This window comes from Carassius gibelio, chromosome B12 (genome assembly GCF_023724105.1).
Source record: "Carassius gibelio isolate Cgi1373 ecotype wild population from Czech Republic chromosome B12, carGib1.2-hapl.c, whole genome shotgun sequence".
In the NCBI taxonomy this organism is placed as follows: Eukaryota; Metazoa; Chordata; class Actinopteri; order Cypriniformes; family Cyprinidae; genus Carassius; species Carassius gibelio.
In genome coordinates, this window is record NC_068407.1 from 7,742,625 (window position 1) to 7,761,110 (window position 18,486).

At 37.1% G+C, this 18,486-nt stretch overlaps 3 protein-coding genes across 6 annotated transcripts; 2 read left to right on the plus strand and 1 right to left on the minus strand.

The window, feature by feature from the left end:
• The first annotated feature begins 364 nt into the window (after positions 1-364).
• LOC127969460 (gamma-crystallin M2-like) lies at positions 365-1,728 on the plus strand. The gene is made up of 3 exons (XM_052571460.1): positions 365-402; positions 697-939; positions 1,404-1,728. Exons 1-3 carry the CDS (start codon positions 394-396, stop codon positions 1,680-1,682), a joined length of 531 nt encoding a protein of 176 aa, XP_052427420.1. The 5' UTR covers positions 365-393; the 3' UTR covers positions 1,683-1,728.
• A 579-nt stretch (positions 1,729-2,307) lies between these two features.
• On the plus strand, positions 2,308-4,290 carry LOC127969457 (gamma-crystallin S-1-like). The gene is made up of 3 exons (XM_052571455.1): positions 2,308-2,372; positions 3,183-3,425; positions 3,757-4,290. Exons 1-3 carry the CDS (start codon positions 2,334-2,336, stop codon positions 4,030-4,032), a joined length of 558 nt encoding a protein of 185 aa, XP_052427415.1. The 5' UTR covers positions 2,308-2,333; the 3' UTR covers positions 4,033-4,290.
• Positions 4,291-6,266: 1,976 nt separating this feature from the next.
• On the minus strand, positions 6,267-15,286 carry LOC127969450 (delta-1-pyrroline-5-carboxylate synthase). Of its 4 annotated transcripts, none has more exons than XM_052571449.1 (18): positions 15,129-15,286; positions 14,449-14,558; positions 12,877-13,028; positions 12,608-12,757; positions 12,032-12,136; positions 11,800-11,952; positions 11,236-11,326; positions 10,891-11,015; positions 10,647-10,791; positions 10,453-10,526; positions 10,185-10,284; positions 9,828-10,048; positions 9,452-9,589; positions 8,845-9,040; positions 8,599-8,720; positions 7,923-8,109; positions 7,559-7,654; positions 6,267-7,469 (listed from the first exon to the last, which is right to left on the minus strand). In XM_052571449.1, exons 2-18 carry the CDS (start codon positions 14,537-14,539, stop codon positions 7,273-7,275), a joined length of 2,343 nt encoding a protein of 780 aa, XP_052427409.1. In that variant the 5' UTR covers positions 14,540-14,558; positions 15,129-15,286; the 3' UTR covers positions 6,267-7,272. The 4 variants fall into 4 exon arrangements, with proteins under 4 accessions (XP_052427409.1, XP_052427408.1, XP_052427407.1 ...); XM_052571448.1 differs by having other exon boundaries at positions 11,794-11,952; XM_052571447.1 differs by having other exon boundaries at positions 12,877-13,097.
• Positions 15,287-18,486: the final 3,200 nt, after the last annotated feature.

Below are 18,486 nucleotides of genomic sequence, written 5' to 3' on the forward strand. Positions count from 1 at the left end.
ACTGTTAAATTTGTTTACATGCCATTTTTACTCCACATTGTGCCATATACAGAAAGGCCTGCTTATAATGCCTCCTGATCCTTTTGTGGCCAGTTATGAAAAGAGCACATCACCAGGTCATGGGTGAACAAGGCTTGGCGTGCTGGTGAGGCTCATGAGGTGAGGGGAATTTGTATAGGTAAACTCTAGCGTTCGGGAATAATGGGAGTGTGGCTTTAGTTGTCTTTAGAGAAATGAATAATGGAAAGGTATGTGACGTTTACAAAGGTAAACTCTAGTTTCTGTGACGTGCCTCTGGCAGTAGTGTGTATACGTCTGATGAAGAGTATAAAAGGTCCACCAGGACCTCGATGGCAGTACGGCAGAACGGCGTGGACATCCTGCTCTGCAGCCATGGGAAAGGTAGGCGTTGTCAGTTGTAGCTTGATTCTTAATGTTTAGAATTGGTATTTTCACAAGACATCATTTGCTACATTAGGGACATGAACTTGGAACAACCTGAAGACCATATAGTCTGAAATAAAGTTCAAAATTCAAACTAGATAGACGAATGGTAGACCATCCATGGATGTTTTGCCATTACAGCTTTCTATGTTACTTTCACATAAGACTGGATAAAATAAGCATATTCATTCACGACTTCCAAAGATTATTTCCTCTGTTCCTTGCTAACATACTCTTTCCTTCTGTCCTCAGATCATCTTCTATGAAGGCTCCAACTTCCAGGGGCGCTCTTATGAGTGCTCTGCTGACTGCACTGACACCTTTAGATACTTTAACTGCTGCAACTCCATTCGGGTCATGGGGGGTCACTGGGTGGGCTATGAGAAGCCCTATTATATGGGATATCAGTACGTCCTGGGCCGTGGGGAGTATCCTAACTTTCACCACTGGATGGGCTTCAACAGTTGTATCAGATCTTGTCAGATGTTCTCCCCAGTAAGTCAATCAAAATGATAGGTTTTATTTCACGCAGTCAGACACCTTTAAAAAAAGCAACGTCAATCAACGAGCCCTTTGAAGTAATTCATATATGCAGGGAAAAACAGGTTCACAGGTCCACCAGGAGGGTTAGTTATTTGAAATGGAGCAAGACGCACTCCGATGACTGCGCAGCTCATCATAATTCCATTCATCTCTGTTTTTGGCAGTGGAAGAATCATGACACTGTCACTAGAGTTTGTTCGAACGAAAATGACTAAACGTCTACTTGAAAATCTTTGAAAGTTGCACGTTTACAGCAGGAAGTCATGTTCAAAGGCTCAGTCTCAACAGCGACATCAAGACTGTTCAAGGTTTTCTCCCAAACGTTCTGACAACTGGTCTCTCAAATGTCTCTGCGTTGCCCTGATTATTGATTCCTCTAAAGCCCTAACTGCAGTTTTTTTCTCCCCACACAACAGTACAGAGGTGCCTACCGCATGAGAATCTACAACAGACCTGAAATGCACGGACACATGATGGAGTTCACAGATGACTGCCCCAATGTCTTCGACCGTTTTGGCTACCACGGCATCTACTCCTGTAACTGTATGGAGGGCTACTGGATCTTTTACGAGCACCCCAATTACAGAGGCCGTCAGTATTTCCTGCGGCCCGGAGAGTACAGAGCCTGCAGCGAATGGGGTTGCATGAATCCCATGATTGGCTCCTTTAGGAGAATGAGGAGCAGTTTAATGTAAACAGTGTCTTTTTTATGACCATTAAAGACATAAAAACTGATTAAAATGGTTCTTCTATGCTATGTTTTCTTCATGACACTTTGAATTATTTGGTAGCGTAGGAAACAGAAAGTTTCTTCAGCTTGCCAGTTGTTTTTTGAATAAGGATCCATTGATGCATTGCCCAGTACACATCAAAATGAAGACAAGCATGTCAGTTTCAAGCCAAACTCAACTTTATAAATCTGATGTGGCTGAAGAATTCATTTTATTCACATTACAAACCATAAAACAAGCTGATAAAAAAGAACTGTGCTTAGGCAGGACAGTTTTAATGAAGTCACTTCATATCCCAGATTCATATTAGCCTTTTAACTTCGTGTATATATCCCTGCCAGTCCATGGCTTTTACATGTAAAGCCCTGAAGCTACTAAAAGCAGAGTTCGCAAATTTTTTTGTCAAGCACTGAAAAGTGCAGTGGTGCTGTCTTTGGAGAGAGAGAGAGAGAGAGAGAGAGAGAAACTTGCAAAGACACAAAAGGGGGCACACACTGGCTGATCTACAGTTGCATCTACTCTATAGAACACATTGTGCTGAGCAGACAGAGTTTTGTGAGTCACACACAAAGCCCTGATCCATGCCGGGTCTATAAAGAGGTCCTGACCTCAGAAATGGTTTTGTCTGCTCAGAGAACAGTCACAATGGCCAAGGTAAGTGACTAAATTGTGTTTGTAAATGATATAGATTGTGGTTCTAGGATATATATGCTTTTAGCTCTTAAAAACAAATATATATATATCTATCTATCTATCTATACATACATATATATATATATATATATATATATATATATATATATATATATATATATATTTTTTTTTTTTTTTTTTTTTTTTTTTTTTTTAATAATACATTTTGAAAAACCATGATAAAAAAATGGTTTATAAATATTTTCTTTGAATGGTAATCCTGTTATATATGCTTTCACTAAGGGAACATTCTCAGAAAAAAATATATATACTCAACCGGGGCGATACCCTTTCAAAAGATACTAATATGTACACTTTAGATATGTATTTTTAAAGTAATAATATTGTCCCCACCCTTAATTGTACAAAAAAAGTGTTCTTGACTGTATCCATCCTATTCTGTTATTAAAAGCCATGGTTCCAAGCATCTTAAGATGATCAATTGCTTTAAATATTCATTCCAACAATGAAGCGAGAGAGAAACAGAGAAACTGCTTTTTGCCCAAAGTTGCTCTGTTGAGTTCAGTTAATATGTTTAAGATTAAATCTGTATAGTGTAGACTTTAGTGTCATACAAAAGACAAATAATAATAATAATAATAAATAATAAAGACAATAAAATATTCACTTTTTAAAATAGTTATATTAAAAAATTATTAGGTTTTCTGAATATAACTTACAAAAAATCTGACGCAGTAAGAAGAATGGTAACTTCAGACTTAAAGTGTACCTGTAATCATGTATTTTTCTTTCTCTACATCCATCCAACAGATTACTTTCTTTGAAGACAAAAAGTTCCAGGGCCGTCACTATGAGTGCACTGGAGACTGCACTGACATGCAGGCCCACTTTTCTCGCTGCAACTCCATTCGAGTAGAAAGTGGAAGCTGGGTGGTCTATGAGAAGCCCAACTATGCTGGATACCAGTACATGCTGTCCAAGGGTGAATACCCTGATTTCCAGCACTGGGCTGGATTTAACGACTGCATTCGCTCCTGCTGCATGGTTCCTCCTGTGAGTCTTTACTCTTCAGTCAGTCAGCAGAAGTAGAAAACAGAATTATGGTGGCTAGGCTATGAGAATCTAGCTCATTGAAAATAATGGCTGTTCTTTGAATATTGTGTAATTGTCTCTTTTTTTTCTGTTGTCTTAAAAGCATAACATACAGATTTCTCAAACACTCACTTCATCTGCCATTGTTCAGCTGAATAGAGAGTCCCACCCCAAACTCACACTATTGGCTCATCCATTGTTGCTATGTTAGGCAACAATGCCTTGTATTTGTACTTTAAAAAAAAAAATATATATATATATATATATATAACACCAATTACTTCTTCCCCAGTACACTGGAAACTACAGGATGAAGATCTTCGAGCGCTCCGATTTTGGTGGTCAGGAAATGGAGCTGAACGAAGATTGCCCTGATCTACGACATCGATTCCACAATGGGGACATCTCTTCAGCCAATGTCATGGAAGGCTACTGGATCCTCCATGAGCACCCCAACTACACTGGCCGCCAGTTTTTCCTGCGCCCTGGTGAATACAGGAGGTACATCGAGTGGGGAAGTCCCAGCCCTACCATGGGCTCTCTGCGACGCGTGACTGACCTCAAATGAAGATCCAAATCACTCAACCACCTCTCCCAATGTGTCAACGGCAATGTCTGTCATTGCAGCGACTACGTCTGACCTTCGGGCTTGTGGATCTGTTATGCTGAATGTATTTGTGATGGTGGCTTTATACTAGCATAATTTAATTAGGGCTATCAGTCTCTTTTAGTAATGTTGACTGAGCAAACTGTATTTTATCAGCACCTTTCCCTTCCCAACTTCAACTGGAAATAAAGAAAAATTTGATTAAACTCAAACATATAGCCTTTTGTATATATATATATATATATATATATATATTTTTTTTTTTTAGTTAATCTTTAAACTAAAATAAGTAACCACTTTTAAGGTTCTTTTACACTGAACAAAAGTCATGCTTTTCCTGATTAGTTTTGTCTTGTTTTCAAATGTCAAAAAAAAAAAAAAAAATCATCATAGATGCAATGATGATATAAATCTTGTTTTCTGAGAAATGCAAATCTGTGATTAAAAAAAGGAAAAATATCTACCAATGGGCTTTGAAGAATCACCATTATTCATAGGTTAAATAACTTTGACACACCATTTCCACCCTATTTGTTCTTGTTATAAGCATAAACTCACTTCATGTTGTGTGTGTATATATATATATATATATATATATATATACATACATATATATATCATATCTTCATTTTGTATCCGAAGCAAAATTATCCTAAATTTAGGATGTTTAGGTTGGAAAAGAAGGCAAAAATACTAACAAAGATATTATTTTTTATATATTGTTTTTTTTTTAAGTTCATGCAACATCTAATGCCATGATTTTACGAATTTATTTATTGTAAATAGGGCAAACTAAGACTTTTAAAGACCATTTTAAACCCCACAAAAATCTAGTATTAAACATGTCAAAATGTTGTTGCATGCAAGGTGTCCATCGGCTTGATAACACATGACGTCATCTCCTGCCTGAGAGACAAAAGAAAATTATTAAGGAAACCGCTTGTTCTTTGAACTTAGTTATTAAAGAACAAAAAAGGGGGTATCTGAGGATGGTAGAGTAGAAGACTTTTATAAGATCACATGATGTCTAGCAGACGCTTTGGGCCCTTGAAAGAGGCCCTATATTAGCAGCACATCATAGGGCAACGCAAACTCAAAGAGGAAAAGTCAAAGTGGCCTGGTCTTAGCCCCGAGCATGCGGCTCTCTCAGAACACAAAACAAAACCAAGTCCATATCTCAGCTCATGTATTTTTCATAAGGTATGGATACCAGTCTCTTTCAGAGATAAATATCAATAATTGAAATTGTTAATTAGAAGCCCATAATTGGCAAAGATACAAATGAATAAATAACTTTGACCATTAATTATTGATTTGAAAAAATTAAGCTCTGCAGGGAGCACATTTGAGTCTCTAAAGATCAAGGAAGCACACGAAATATGAGTTTTGGCCTCAAGTAATGTTCAATCAAAGATGTACTGACTGTGAAAGTCCGACGGCTCTTTTAACTTTCACATCCAAATTTCTTAAACTGTCAGACATGTAAATATCGCGTGCAGGCTGATGTACAGAAGTAACAAAATAAGAATTATTTAGCAGTCATAATTTAAAATAAAACTGCACTGACAAAATACATCTAAAAGCAGAGTTTTAGGGTCGACACTTTGCAACCTCTGTTTCGCGTGTTAGTTATAATTTTGCTTCTTATACAACTGCACCTGTATTTCTGTGTCCTCATTTAAGCATTTTTAACCCCTTTCATCCAAACAGTCATTGATCACAGATCTTAGGCAGTAAAGTTGGATCACAATAAGAGATGAATGAGACTTCGTTTCTCTTCATCTCTGGATCTTTTGAGTTTCTGATGAAGGCTCATTGAGCGTAAACCGCACATTTTGGAGAATAAAAAGAAGTTGCGAGTCAAAAGGCACTGGCACTTTCATGGCAAGCCTCAGTCTTCTCGCAGCCTCTTCTTTCCTAATAGCAACATAATTAATCCTCTGTAGTATTGTTTTCACTCTTCCGCGTCCCACTTAGTGCTTGGCAAGTCTCTCTCTCCCTACAGAACAGCCTCTTGATGTTTTCCACACTGAACTGTACTTAAGAAAGATATTTAATCAAGTTCAAAATGGCCCCAATACTTGTCGGTTTCCTCCCTAAATCCTTCTCCAAACATCTTTCAGGTACAAATTCATTCAACTTTTAGGTCTTTGTCAGAGGCATCGAATGTACCCAGAAGGATTTCAAAAGTAAAAAAAAAAAAAAAAGATTTTTATTCTACATACAAAAAATGTGAACATTTTCAGACTACCTTTCATACTATTAAGCATCATTATTTTGTTGAGCATTACAGCACTTTAAAGTACAGATAACAAGGTATTTTTGAAGCAGTTCAGGTCAAAAGCTAAAGAGAATTCTACAGCAGCAACACAGAAATGTATACAGGTCTGCACATTATTCATGATTAAAAAAAGCAGTGAGCATAAATAAAAAAAATGCAAAATGAGGAAGGTAATGCACGGAAAAATAGTTTTCCGGTTTTCTTTTCAATAATAATAATAATAAAAAACAGACAGAGCAGCTTGAAAATACTAGTTTTCCTTTTCAATTAATTGGTTTTCTTATTTTGGACTGTATATGACTAGCACTATGTAAAATGAAAAATATATTTTTCAGATAAGATGTTGTATATGACAAGCACTATGCCACATAAAAAAAAAGAATTTACCCATTAAAGCTTAAGTTGTTATGTGTACACAAATTATTTTTAATGCTCAAAATAGTGCTCAGAAATGTTCATTTCAGAATCCCTATTGCATTTTCCACACATTAAATATGACAAATATATAACATGGGCAGTTCGGGGAGGCCTCTTTTCATTCACTCCATACTGGAGTGAAGCGGTCATTATTTTTTACCACATTTTTCTACTCAAAATAACAATACAATGCACAAATTACAAAAACAATAAGATGGACCACGGCTTTAAGCAAAATTCCTTGATGTCTCTGTAGTTATACAGCAAGCTCAACAGGTTCTTTCAGAGAACAAGACACACTTGACTAAAATATGTGCATTTGGAAAAATTTAAATGTATGAGCTCACTGAACAGCTCTCGATCCACAGATGATCTTCCTTGTATTCATACTTACTCCAAACACACTGCCTGATGGGAGTTTTGAAACCGGTTTAAAGTGAGTGAGTAAGCTTTTACTTCAGATGGATTTGATTCTTGATTGTAGATGCTTTTATTTCATGACCCTAGCTGGTGGTCCTTCGTCCAGGAAGAACCTGTGCCACTGGAAGATTCTCGTGCAGATACGTCATGCTGCCCTGCTCAGAGAAATCTGCAGCTGTGTGGCCCTCGCCCCGTAAAACCCATTTGGTAGTGAGAAGCCCGTCTAACCCCACAGGCCCACGGGCATGAATACGGGCCGTGCTGATGCCAACCTCCGCACCTACAAAGCACCACAGGGTCATTATGAGATTAAAAGGGAAAAATGTTAAGTTCATGGGTGAAAAAAAGAAGAAGAAAAAAGACACCTACCGAGACCAAACCGATATCCGTCAGCAAACCGTGAGCTGGCGTTCCAAAAGACACAGGCACTATCTAATTGCTGAAGAAACTGCTCTGCTGTGTCCTCTACACACAGTATGTTAAAGATGAATGAATTAATGAAAAAAACAAAATAAAAATGAAGATTCAATGTTTGAAAGCAATATCAATCTTCCCACTAAATGGCACTACAACACTTTGTTCAAAGTAGCATTTAAAGGTAAAGCGTGTCATTTTATTTTTATATTATTAAAGCACCTAAATACTTCAACAAAAACACAGCTTGCAACTAATGTTAACGCAAATTGTCTAGATTTATGATACACGATTGTCCACCACTATAGGGCAGTCTTACCATTTTCAGTGACAATAACATCAGTGTGGGAACTGCCATATTTATGAATGTGATCAACAGCCTCCTGCATACTGTCCACAACCTCGATGCAGCACTCCAGATCCCCATACTCCGTGCGCAGAGACTTCACCTCTGACGGACTAAAGGTCAGGTAAGACGCAAACTTGGGGCCGGCATGGATCTTCACCTACAAAGGTCAAATCACCAATAATTACAAGCACAGAGTATTATTTTAAAATATGCAGAAGTATATGAGGGGATTTTCTTGAGCATCAAAATAGCATAAGCTCTGAAGATTCATGTGACACTGAAGACTGAGTGATGGGTTCTGAAACATGAATTTTATTTAATTTCAAATTTCAAAATATATTAAAATAGGAAAGGAAACCACATTTTTAATGTTTCACTTTATTTTTGTTTAAATAGATACAGCCTTGGTGAGAGAGAGACTTCTTTCAAAAAACATTTTTTATAATCTTCAACCCCAAACTTTTGAAGTAATGGTATGCATTTGCATTTTTTATTTTTATTTTTTTACCCTGAGGCAGAAAGCAGCTTCAACAGAAACACTATATTATTATTTTTTTCTAGACCAAAGACAGATTCGGTTACAGTCCTCAGAGTGTAAGCCTAATTAAGTATGAATGACATACTGTGAATATATATGCGGTCTTACATGTTCGGTCCTCAGCATGTCGATGATCTGATCAAACAATGGGCTTCTGAGAAGTTCTCGATGCACCAGCAGGGTTTCCATGGCATTACAAGCTGCAGGATAGTCGCATTTGGAGTCTCGGACTAGAGAGATAAAACATAACCAGTGTAATTTAAACCATTATAAAGCACAATGGTTGTTCATGGAGTGCACCTATGTGGAAATAAAAAAACATCTACATTCATAAATCTTCACTGGCAGTCTTACTGATCTTGATGGCTTTGTCAACACTGGCCTCATGGTCCACATAAACATGGCAGATCCCCTCACTATGGCCAAGAACAGGGATGCCCTTCGCCGCGCGCTGAATATCTCTGACTAGCTGAGAGGAGCCACGAGGAATGATCAAATCAATCATCTTCTCCAGACGGCACAGATCCTCCACCTCTTCACGCGTGCTCACCTGCCACATATCACATCGGTTAGGTGACTACATATCCACACATGCACAACCAAACAAAAGTTGTTTTTTTTTTGCTTTATTTTAGTTATTAATTTTATACAGCAAGATGCATTCAATTTATCAAAAGTGATAGTAAAAACATGTTATAAAAGATTTCTATTTCAAATATATGCTGCTCTTTGGCACCTTATATTCATCAAAGTATCTTTAAAAAGTGATCCACAAACATATTAAGCATCACAACTTTTCTTCAGCATTGATAACAATAAGAAATCTTTATATGCATCAAACTTCTAAAGGATCATGTGACAATGAAGACTTACAAATTAAATTGTAATAATACTTCACAATATTGCTATTTTTACCTGGAGTTCTGATCAAATAAATGCAGCCTTGGCAAGCTTTATTTACCAGCTGGATGGCGTCTTTGACTCCATGGATGGACAGAGCCTCCTGGGCAAGCTCATGCAGGATGCGATTCGTGTTGGCCGCCTCTTTGCCACCTTTCAACAAAAGTGCATTTCCACTGGCAATGGCTAAAGCAGAAACCTGTTGGGATTTAAAAAATATAAATAAAAAGTAAATAATGTAGACATTTAGCAGATGTTTACACTAAATTACTTGAAGTACACAGACACATTTGAATCAACAACCTTTCAGTTTACAGCCCAGATCATTAACCACCACCCACTGGCCCAAACATAAAAATGCTCACATACAGGAAAACTAAAACAATGAGCTAAAAGTTACACTATTTATGTAGATGCATGCATTTTGTGCACCTGACCTGAGGAAGGCAGTCTGGTCGTGACTCAAAGATGACCAGCAGTACTCCTATGGGGACAGTGATCTGCTCCAGCTCCAGGTTGTTTGCCACACGAGTCCTGCGCAGAACCCTGCCAACGCTGTCCTGAGAGGACACAGCGATCTGACGCAGACCAATGGATAGACTGTTCAGTTTAGATGATGATAAACTGAGTCGCTTCAGCATGGCCGGAGACAGACGACCTGTAACATAACAGATTGAGATTGAGTGCGCCAAAAAAAAAAAAAAACAATAACGCCTTTGTGATACACGGCTTCAGTGGGGGAAAAATGGTCTGGTTTGCACATGGTCTGGAGAGTAGCAATTAATTCCTGATACCCGTGCTGACAGCATGCTCCATGTCCTTTTTGTTGGCAGATAAGATTTCGTCTTTCCTCTCAGTAAGGAGATCAGCCAATGCGCAGATGATGTCACTTCTCTGTGGACAAACAGATTGATATGACACAGACGCTGTCTAAACATGTTAAGATGAAAATAACCCAGAATATTCCTTTTTCTAAATATAATAATTCTACCGTTTCTGGTAAAATATGTGCAGATGATTTCAGAAAGTCATTTAAAATACCGGTTTAAAAGTTCAGCTAACCTGCTCTGGTTCAAGGGAAGCAAGAGTCCTCCCAGCAGAGCGAGCCATTTCTGTCTGCTGCTCGACCGTGGGACCTGTGGATGAAGAAAAGTGGCATCTGAGGTCTTTCAACAAACAGAGGTAAATGAATCACATTAGAAGAAAAGTAATAGAAGAAAAGTAAAACTGAATCAGTAGAACATGTGGTAACTCACCAGCTGGCTTGACCTCTGAGAAGAAGGTTCCTACTTTCTTGCCCTCAACAATGTCAGTGATCACATGACCTGTGACTTTGGGGTGCGTGCCGTTAGCAATGACAACGGACGTCCCACCTTGGAGAGCCCAGAGAGCAGCTTTAACCTAAAGTTTATTAAACACAGACTGTCAGTTTTAGTTAATGATCCTAACAAAAGCTGTATAGTACGAGTGTACATCTCAGATAATCTTTCTGTAATTAACCTTAGCTTCCATTCCTCCAATGCCAACCCTGGACTTTGTGCCATAGGTTATGGAATGCTGGTCCCCAGGGTAAAATGTGTCCAGGAGCTTGGCATCGTCTGACCCTGGTGGGCTGTCGTAAAGGCCTGTAAAGTGTGAGAAAGGTATGTAAAATGGCTTGAGTATAATTATTAGTTTACTCAAATATTAAAAGCATGTTACTATTTACTATGGAAAGCTTTAGACTGCATCAAAAAGAGTGAGAATCAGTCTTTAAACCTTTCCTGTAGTTATTTTTAATATATATTTAGTAACTTATGGTACCTTATGGATTCACTGATTGATATTCAAACTGAAATCTCTCACCTTCTACATCAGAGAGAGCGATGAGAAGATCTGCCCTCATCTCCACGGCAAGCCGCGCTGCAAGACTATCGTTATCCTTGATACTGATAACCTGCAGTATGAAAAAGAGAAAAGAGTCTCAAAAATTACTCAAATGAGAGAAATCGGCCCTTGTCTTTTAAAACCCACAAAGGCAGATATCAGCACTATATTTTATGCTCCCATGAGCATTTATCTCTTAACTATGGCATTAAAATGGGTGTGATGAATGACTCTGTCTAGTCCATGAAAAGGCAGAATTCCACATGAAACCACATTTGAAGCCGCAGCGCGTGCAAAACAGAGCAAGCATAAATGAGCCCAGAAAGTAAGCGACAGAATGTTAATTTCTTTCCAGTTTCTACAGGAATGGAAAGAACCCTCAGGCTGCAACGGTGCAGGAGACAAAGATCAAGCCTCTGCATTGCTCTGACTCCCAGCATGCATCTGTAAAAGCCCCTCCCAGCATGCAGTTCCAAAAGGAAGAGGAAGGGTGGCAAGGCTGCTGGGCAGACTCTCTCTCTCTCTCCCAATACCCACATTTACCCCCTGTAGGTCACTGTTGGGTTCTGGGGGAGGCACCACAGCGTCGTTGGTGTTGATGATGGGCACGATGTTCATACGCAGCAGCTCATGCAGAGTGCTGTTTAAGTTCCGTCTTTTCTGGTCATCGTGGAAGTCCAGGTTTGTTACAAGGATCTGAAGCAACAAAAAAATAAAATATGAATAAGAGTGCATCTTGTAGCTTCAGCATGCATATGCTAGAGCCTGTGTGTACCTGGGCAGTACAGGTGCTGTATTGAGTGAACATAGCCTCATACAGAGCCATAAGTCCACTTTGTCCCGCAGCGGCACACGCTCTCGCCTCTAGAACTGGTAATGACTGACAAAGAAAACACATCCAACTTAAGCTTCGTAATATTTTTTCAAGTTAAAAGATTGGTTTACTCTGCTGAAAAATGCTTGGTTGCTGCACAGGAACCAATAAGGATTGTTTCTCAAATGTCAAGCAAATACAGTAGCTTGTGTTTACCATATTTGATGTGCTCCAGGTATGTGCTTTGATCAATGTTTATATGTGAATTAAAGCCTATATTAAATCGGTTCATAAAAAGTGATTGATAAACAGATGTGTGATGTGCATTCTTTTTGGCTCATTAAAAATGAATCTTTTTGCCACATTCTGGATTAATTGTAAAGGTTTGATAGAACTGGCTTATTGGGAGATATAGAGTGACAACTTATATTTATATACATTTTATGTAAATAGGCTGTTATACCGATATAAAGCTAATGCTGAACTGTTTTTTTTTTTAATGAAAAATACTTTTAACAAATATATATATGCCCTCACCATATCTTTGAGCTGATTCTGGCCTGAGTGGAGGGCTTGTCTGACACTCTGTGAGAGAAGAATTTCGTGCCTCAGCCTTTGTTTTCCGAATGCTACAGCACCACTGGTCACAATCATCATCTCTCTGCCCTGATTCTGAAGCATGGCCACCTTAAACAATCAAAATGCATAAGTTATAATGTTCCATTTTTTAAATTTATTTTTTTACAGCATCACGTTAGTACAATTTTGTATTTATGTGCAAATCGTTAAGTTTTTATCATCTTTACCTGTTCTACAATTGAAGCGAGTCGGCCCAAAGCGAGGCCGCACTCGTCGCCGCGGGTTACAACAGCACTCCCCAACTTGACGAGGATTCTCTTGGCCTGGCGCAGATCACTGCGGTGGGCAAATGACTTACCGTGCGCCCGTGCCAACGGCACTGTAAAAAAAGGCACGTTACTCCACTGACGCACAGCATGGAGTGTGAGAAATGTGGAGGAAGAGGGATCTGCATGGAGAGAGAGCCGGGAAAGCACCCAATGAGGAGCATGCCATGCAGGAAAGCCAGTGAGTGATGGATAAAAAGACTGTGTTAGTGTGCACTGACTGTATCACCGATGAACATTAGGATAATGAGGAGGATGGATATGAAAGGAAATGGTAAAAGACAAGCAGAGAAAACAGGAAGTATGAAGAGCATGTCTATAATGTAACAAATGGCACTGAATAATATAAAAGTACATTAGCTGTGACAAATTGCTTTCATTAATCTCTTATACAGTCAGAATCTTTGAATATGCAAAAATGTAAACAAATTAACCCCATGCTACTGCCCACAAAATTCATCAAATGCATGCTCTTATAATCTATAATGGAATAACTGTTTTTTTTCTACTGATGTAACCAAAGCCACATGGGCAGAATAACAATAATAATAATAATAATATCATCACAGTCCAACTTTCATGATCCAATCACCTTCTAATGAATCCTATTCTAACTATTTATTTTGTAATCAAAAATATCACCATGTTTAAAAGATTATTATAAAAGTTGAACAATAAAATGTATAAATACAAAAAGTGTACAGTAATGTATAGTATGACAATGTGTCTTTTTAAATTAAAAAGTAATTTAAGGTGTTTAACATTTAGTACCTTTTTTGTGTAAAATCTGAATCTGAAATCTCATCCAATACATAAGAGGGAGTAATGCATATGTAAACAAATTAACTTTATGCCAGTGTATATGGGATTCTAGACAATTCAGACCAATTGATTTAAAGTTCAATATTAAATTAAATATTAATTTTTTTATTTTTTTATATTGATTATTTTTACTTATGAAATAGCACTGGTCTTATTATGCAAAATTCATCAATAACTAATGTCAATGCAGACAAAAAGTGATCTGTAAATCAAACAGATGAAGTGAACAGAAATCTGGGACAGGCCATTCACAAAGCTGTGAGCTTATGAAGTTCAGCGCCCACCAAAACCTTGCCACATTCTTTATGAAAGAAAATAACACAGTAAAAGGTGCCAAATCAGCAAAGTCAGACAGCACAGCCAAACGCTGACAGGACAGAACTCAAAGAGGAGCACCGACCCAGTGAATGAGAGAGACACGAGAGAGACAGACATGCTGTGAATTAAGAGCAAACATCATGAATGGAAACAACTTGTTGCATCTCCATATTTAAAGCTCGGCCTTTGATTTTAATAAAAATATACTGTACAGTATCCACTCTGATATAAATCAGTTTCACAATCCATAAACTTTACTTTATAGTACCCTGCATATTTTTCTTTCTTTCACGGGGTATGTGATACAACATATTGAAAAGCATAAAAACTTACTTTTGCCTTGTGAAGCAGCTCTTTTGAATGTTTGCAGAGCATTTGGTCTCGCTAACAGCTGAGAACAGGAGAACATCTTCTGGAGATACATGGTGTCCTGATTTGAACAACTGAAATATAAAGCATATATTTATATCAAAATGCAGTTGATCGAATCAATGTAGTTAGATCTTTCAGGCTAGTTCCCAACATAAATAAATTATGAAAGATATTATGTGAGATCATACATGATAATAGTTTATTTATCTTGGTGTAAATGTAAACAAAAGCTAAATCTACATCCAACTGAGCTCACGTTACATTCAGTTCAGCAAGTCTCATCACTGTGCAAAACGTTTAAGAAAAAAAAGTAGCCAGATTTGGATGTGTTTGTTACATGAATCCATTTAATAATGAGTAGGCATTATTTATATTGTATAAGATGCATGCTCTGCGTAAAAAAAAAAAATATTTAACTATACGCTACTAAAAACATGAAACCAACACTTACCACAGCACCATAACAAACAAATCAATACTAACAGCCATTAAAGATTAAAAAAAAAAATACTTTTTCTCTGTAAACTTTCTTTAGAAACACGTTGGCTGATGCAAGAAGGAAGATTAAATTGGCCTAGCGTGACATTTCTCATGCAAAACAAATGAGTAAAGCGGTATCGTGTAAAAGTCATTTTACATACCTTAATCTACAAAATAAATGTGATTTTATTAAGCTCAAGTTTAATGCCGCCGCTACTCTTCAGTGCCACATCAACTCATCAACTCCGGTTAGCTGCTCTCATGGATTCAGCCATGTTGACGTACATCCACGTAGTTACGCAACGTGCGCACGCACTGATGGTTGTTTTAAGGTTCGTTTGAATCTCAGCTTCCAGCACTAGAGGGCGGTGTGTAATCTGTGACGGATCATCTGCATTCCAAGAACAGAACATAGAGACAACAGTCCATTCTTAATGCTGGTGTTTTGCATAGTTTTCTTAGGTCTTTGTAAAGGCCATTGTAAAATCATTATTCTAAATAGAAAACAGTTTATGAGCAGCGGGCAGCCAATCTAATAGAATGTTTTGTCTTGTTCATTAAAACTGAATATTAGGCCTACTCATTTTCTGTTATCTCTGTAATGCAATTAACAGCTCTTAAATTTATTAAATATTACATTTGTAGACTTTCATATTTATGCTGTGGTCATGCTTTGGCACATAACAGCAAGAAAATGAACAGCATATAAATAAATGCGAGTTATTGAGAGTCAGGTTATCTTACATATACTTTTGGATTTTTTTTTAATCTTTTTTTTTTTTACAGAATTAATTAGGTAAATCCAGCTAAAATTAATACTAGGATGCAAAGTGATATATGCAACATATTTTACATGTCAAAAAACATCCCCTCAAACCAATTTTGTTATCTCAGTGCATACTGCAATTAAATAAATCTTACTTGATTTCCATATTTAATAACTGTGTGTTTGAAACATATGGCAATGTCACAATAATTATATGAACACGTGAAAAAGTACTGCACAACAGCATTGACTCATACAGCCTTATCTAATCTATTCACAATGTTTCATGAATTTGCTAAATTTAAAAAAAAAGCAAGTCATCAACAAGGACACCTTAAACAACACAAGCCAGATGTTCAGACAGGTTTTATTCATTTTCCACATTCCACAGTCTATTAGTTAAAAGCTCTTAACCCATGACTAAATCAAAGACAAGTCCCAGAGTGTTTTTGGCATCGGTAAGAAGATGGTAAGAAACACCTAGCATGTCTCATGTGTTTATCTGTGTAAGCAAAACCCTTTATCTTCTGCTATTGAGACCTGATCTGACAGGTTAAAAATATCATGGTGTTTTTTACATCCATATAATGCAGTTTATAGTATAAAAGTGAATAAATGGTTCCCTTTGTAAAGTGGGGAATGATAGTAGGGTATGCTAAGTCTATAAAAGATGCAAAAGCACTGAACAGCTCTTTAATGTCTTTAAATAACCAGAGAGGAGCCTATCCACTCACGACCCACAGAAAGCATCTCATTCAGCTGAAACATAACATTATGCATGCTTTTATCTTTAGAAATCAAATGAAGTGCTGAGTGTTCTTTAATGAGACTTGACTTCTTATAAGAAATAGAATTATTGCACAAGAATATGAAGAGTTACTTGGATTATCTGCATTTTTACTCATTCTGAAAGACAAAAAAAAAAAAAACTAAAAATGCATTCCATACCATATTTTTCCATATTTTTTGGGAGACACAGAATCCAGCACTCCAGAATGCTTTGAAAGTTGCATTATGAAGCTGTTCTGCAGCATTTGTGATGAGCTCAAAATGTATCAATACATAACTGACTTATTGTTCAAGATGTGTACCACAAAGTTATTGTTCAAGATGTGTACCACAAACATCCTTTTTCATGTGCAGCAGGAAACCTTTTGGAGGGAAATGTTTCTCCAAAAGGGTAGCAGATGGTAGCTATTATAGTGAGACTGCTGGCTTTGAGTCATCATCGGCAAAGTGCAAAGTTCACAAAGTTTACTTTTTTAAGATTGGTTAGTACCATTAGAATCATTGGGGTTGATTTAATAATACTTTGTCAGTTACACTTTTGACCTCATGCTAAAACAACTTATTTCTTACACTCATTTATTTGGCGTCTTGGAAATAATCAATGAGAATTAAAATCAATAATTCAAAATGAGAAACTCCTTTATTAGATAAGCTCATACAAAATAGGCTTTGGGGTGAGACAACCACTGAAATCCACAGGGCATATTTATGGGAAGGTCTCAGACAAAATAAGACAAAGGTTTGTGTTGTCGACCGTAACACTGAATGACTCCATATCCTGAGAACGTAAAATGATTGATATGCTCTCGGTTAAATAACACATGTGTTATTTTTGCTCCATCCAGGAAAAAAATAAATAAATAAAAAATCACACGGAAACAAGACGAGGCACTTGACTATGTTGTTATTATTCAAATACAGGGGATATAAACACGCACCAGGAAACAGCTTTCTGAAGGTTTAATTTAAGGAGTATGCTGTTTAGTTCTGTTTCGGGGGCCCCAGGAAGTTATGCAGACGATGCATTTTCTTGTAAGGAAAGTTCTATAGAGATCAAATGTTCAAAAAAGTTATGTATTATGCATTTGGTATCACAGAGGTCTTTTGTGCGTTCTATATTTAAAAGGGCAACTAGTTTCCACTCAGACTGACCATGGTTCCAATGCATTTCCACTGTTGTGTAATTGCATCAAAGACTTTTATTGTTACACATATGAAATATCTCTCACAAATCTTAAATAAAAGCCCCAAACTGCATATTATAATTATGTGTGCCTTTGATCTTGAGCTTAATCTTTTTAGCAAGCATTACTCACTGTATCTGACAAAGATATTCACTGCAATGCAATAAAAGATTGCAAAGATGAAAGTGACTCTAGATACAACATGAGAATGATAGAATTTTTTGGGGGGTGAACTATCCCTTTGATTAGCAACAGCTGATCTCAGGAAAGCTGTGTATGCACTGCTCTTCCACGAATGCCTAGGACAGACTAGCATCTGTGTTTCTTAGCATTCAAAAGGAAACCATTTATAAATTGCGACATAATTGTTCTCTTGGCCACACACCTACTTTAAAGTGGTTTGTCATTTGGTTTCCCTGGTTGAGGAAGTGAAAATGCTGCAAAATGGTTTTCTTTTCCCATTTTCTTGAAAACAGCAGGCTTGCATGGTTTTTAGTGTCAGCAGATCATAATTACTAACATTAATACTAATATCAGCAAAAGATTACGTATCGAGAGGCATCACAAGATATATGTGCACAACATTATATACATACATATTTACATATACATACATACATATATATATATATATATATATATATATATATATATATATATATATATATATATATATATATACTGTATTTACATTTAGTCACTTAGCAGACGTTTTTTTCCAAAGGGACTTCTATAAAATGGAAGCAATCAATGCAACAAAAGAGCAATGATATACAAGTG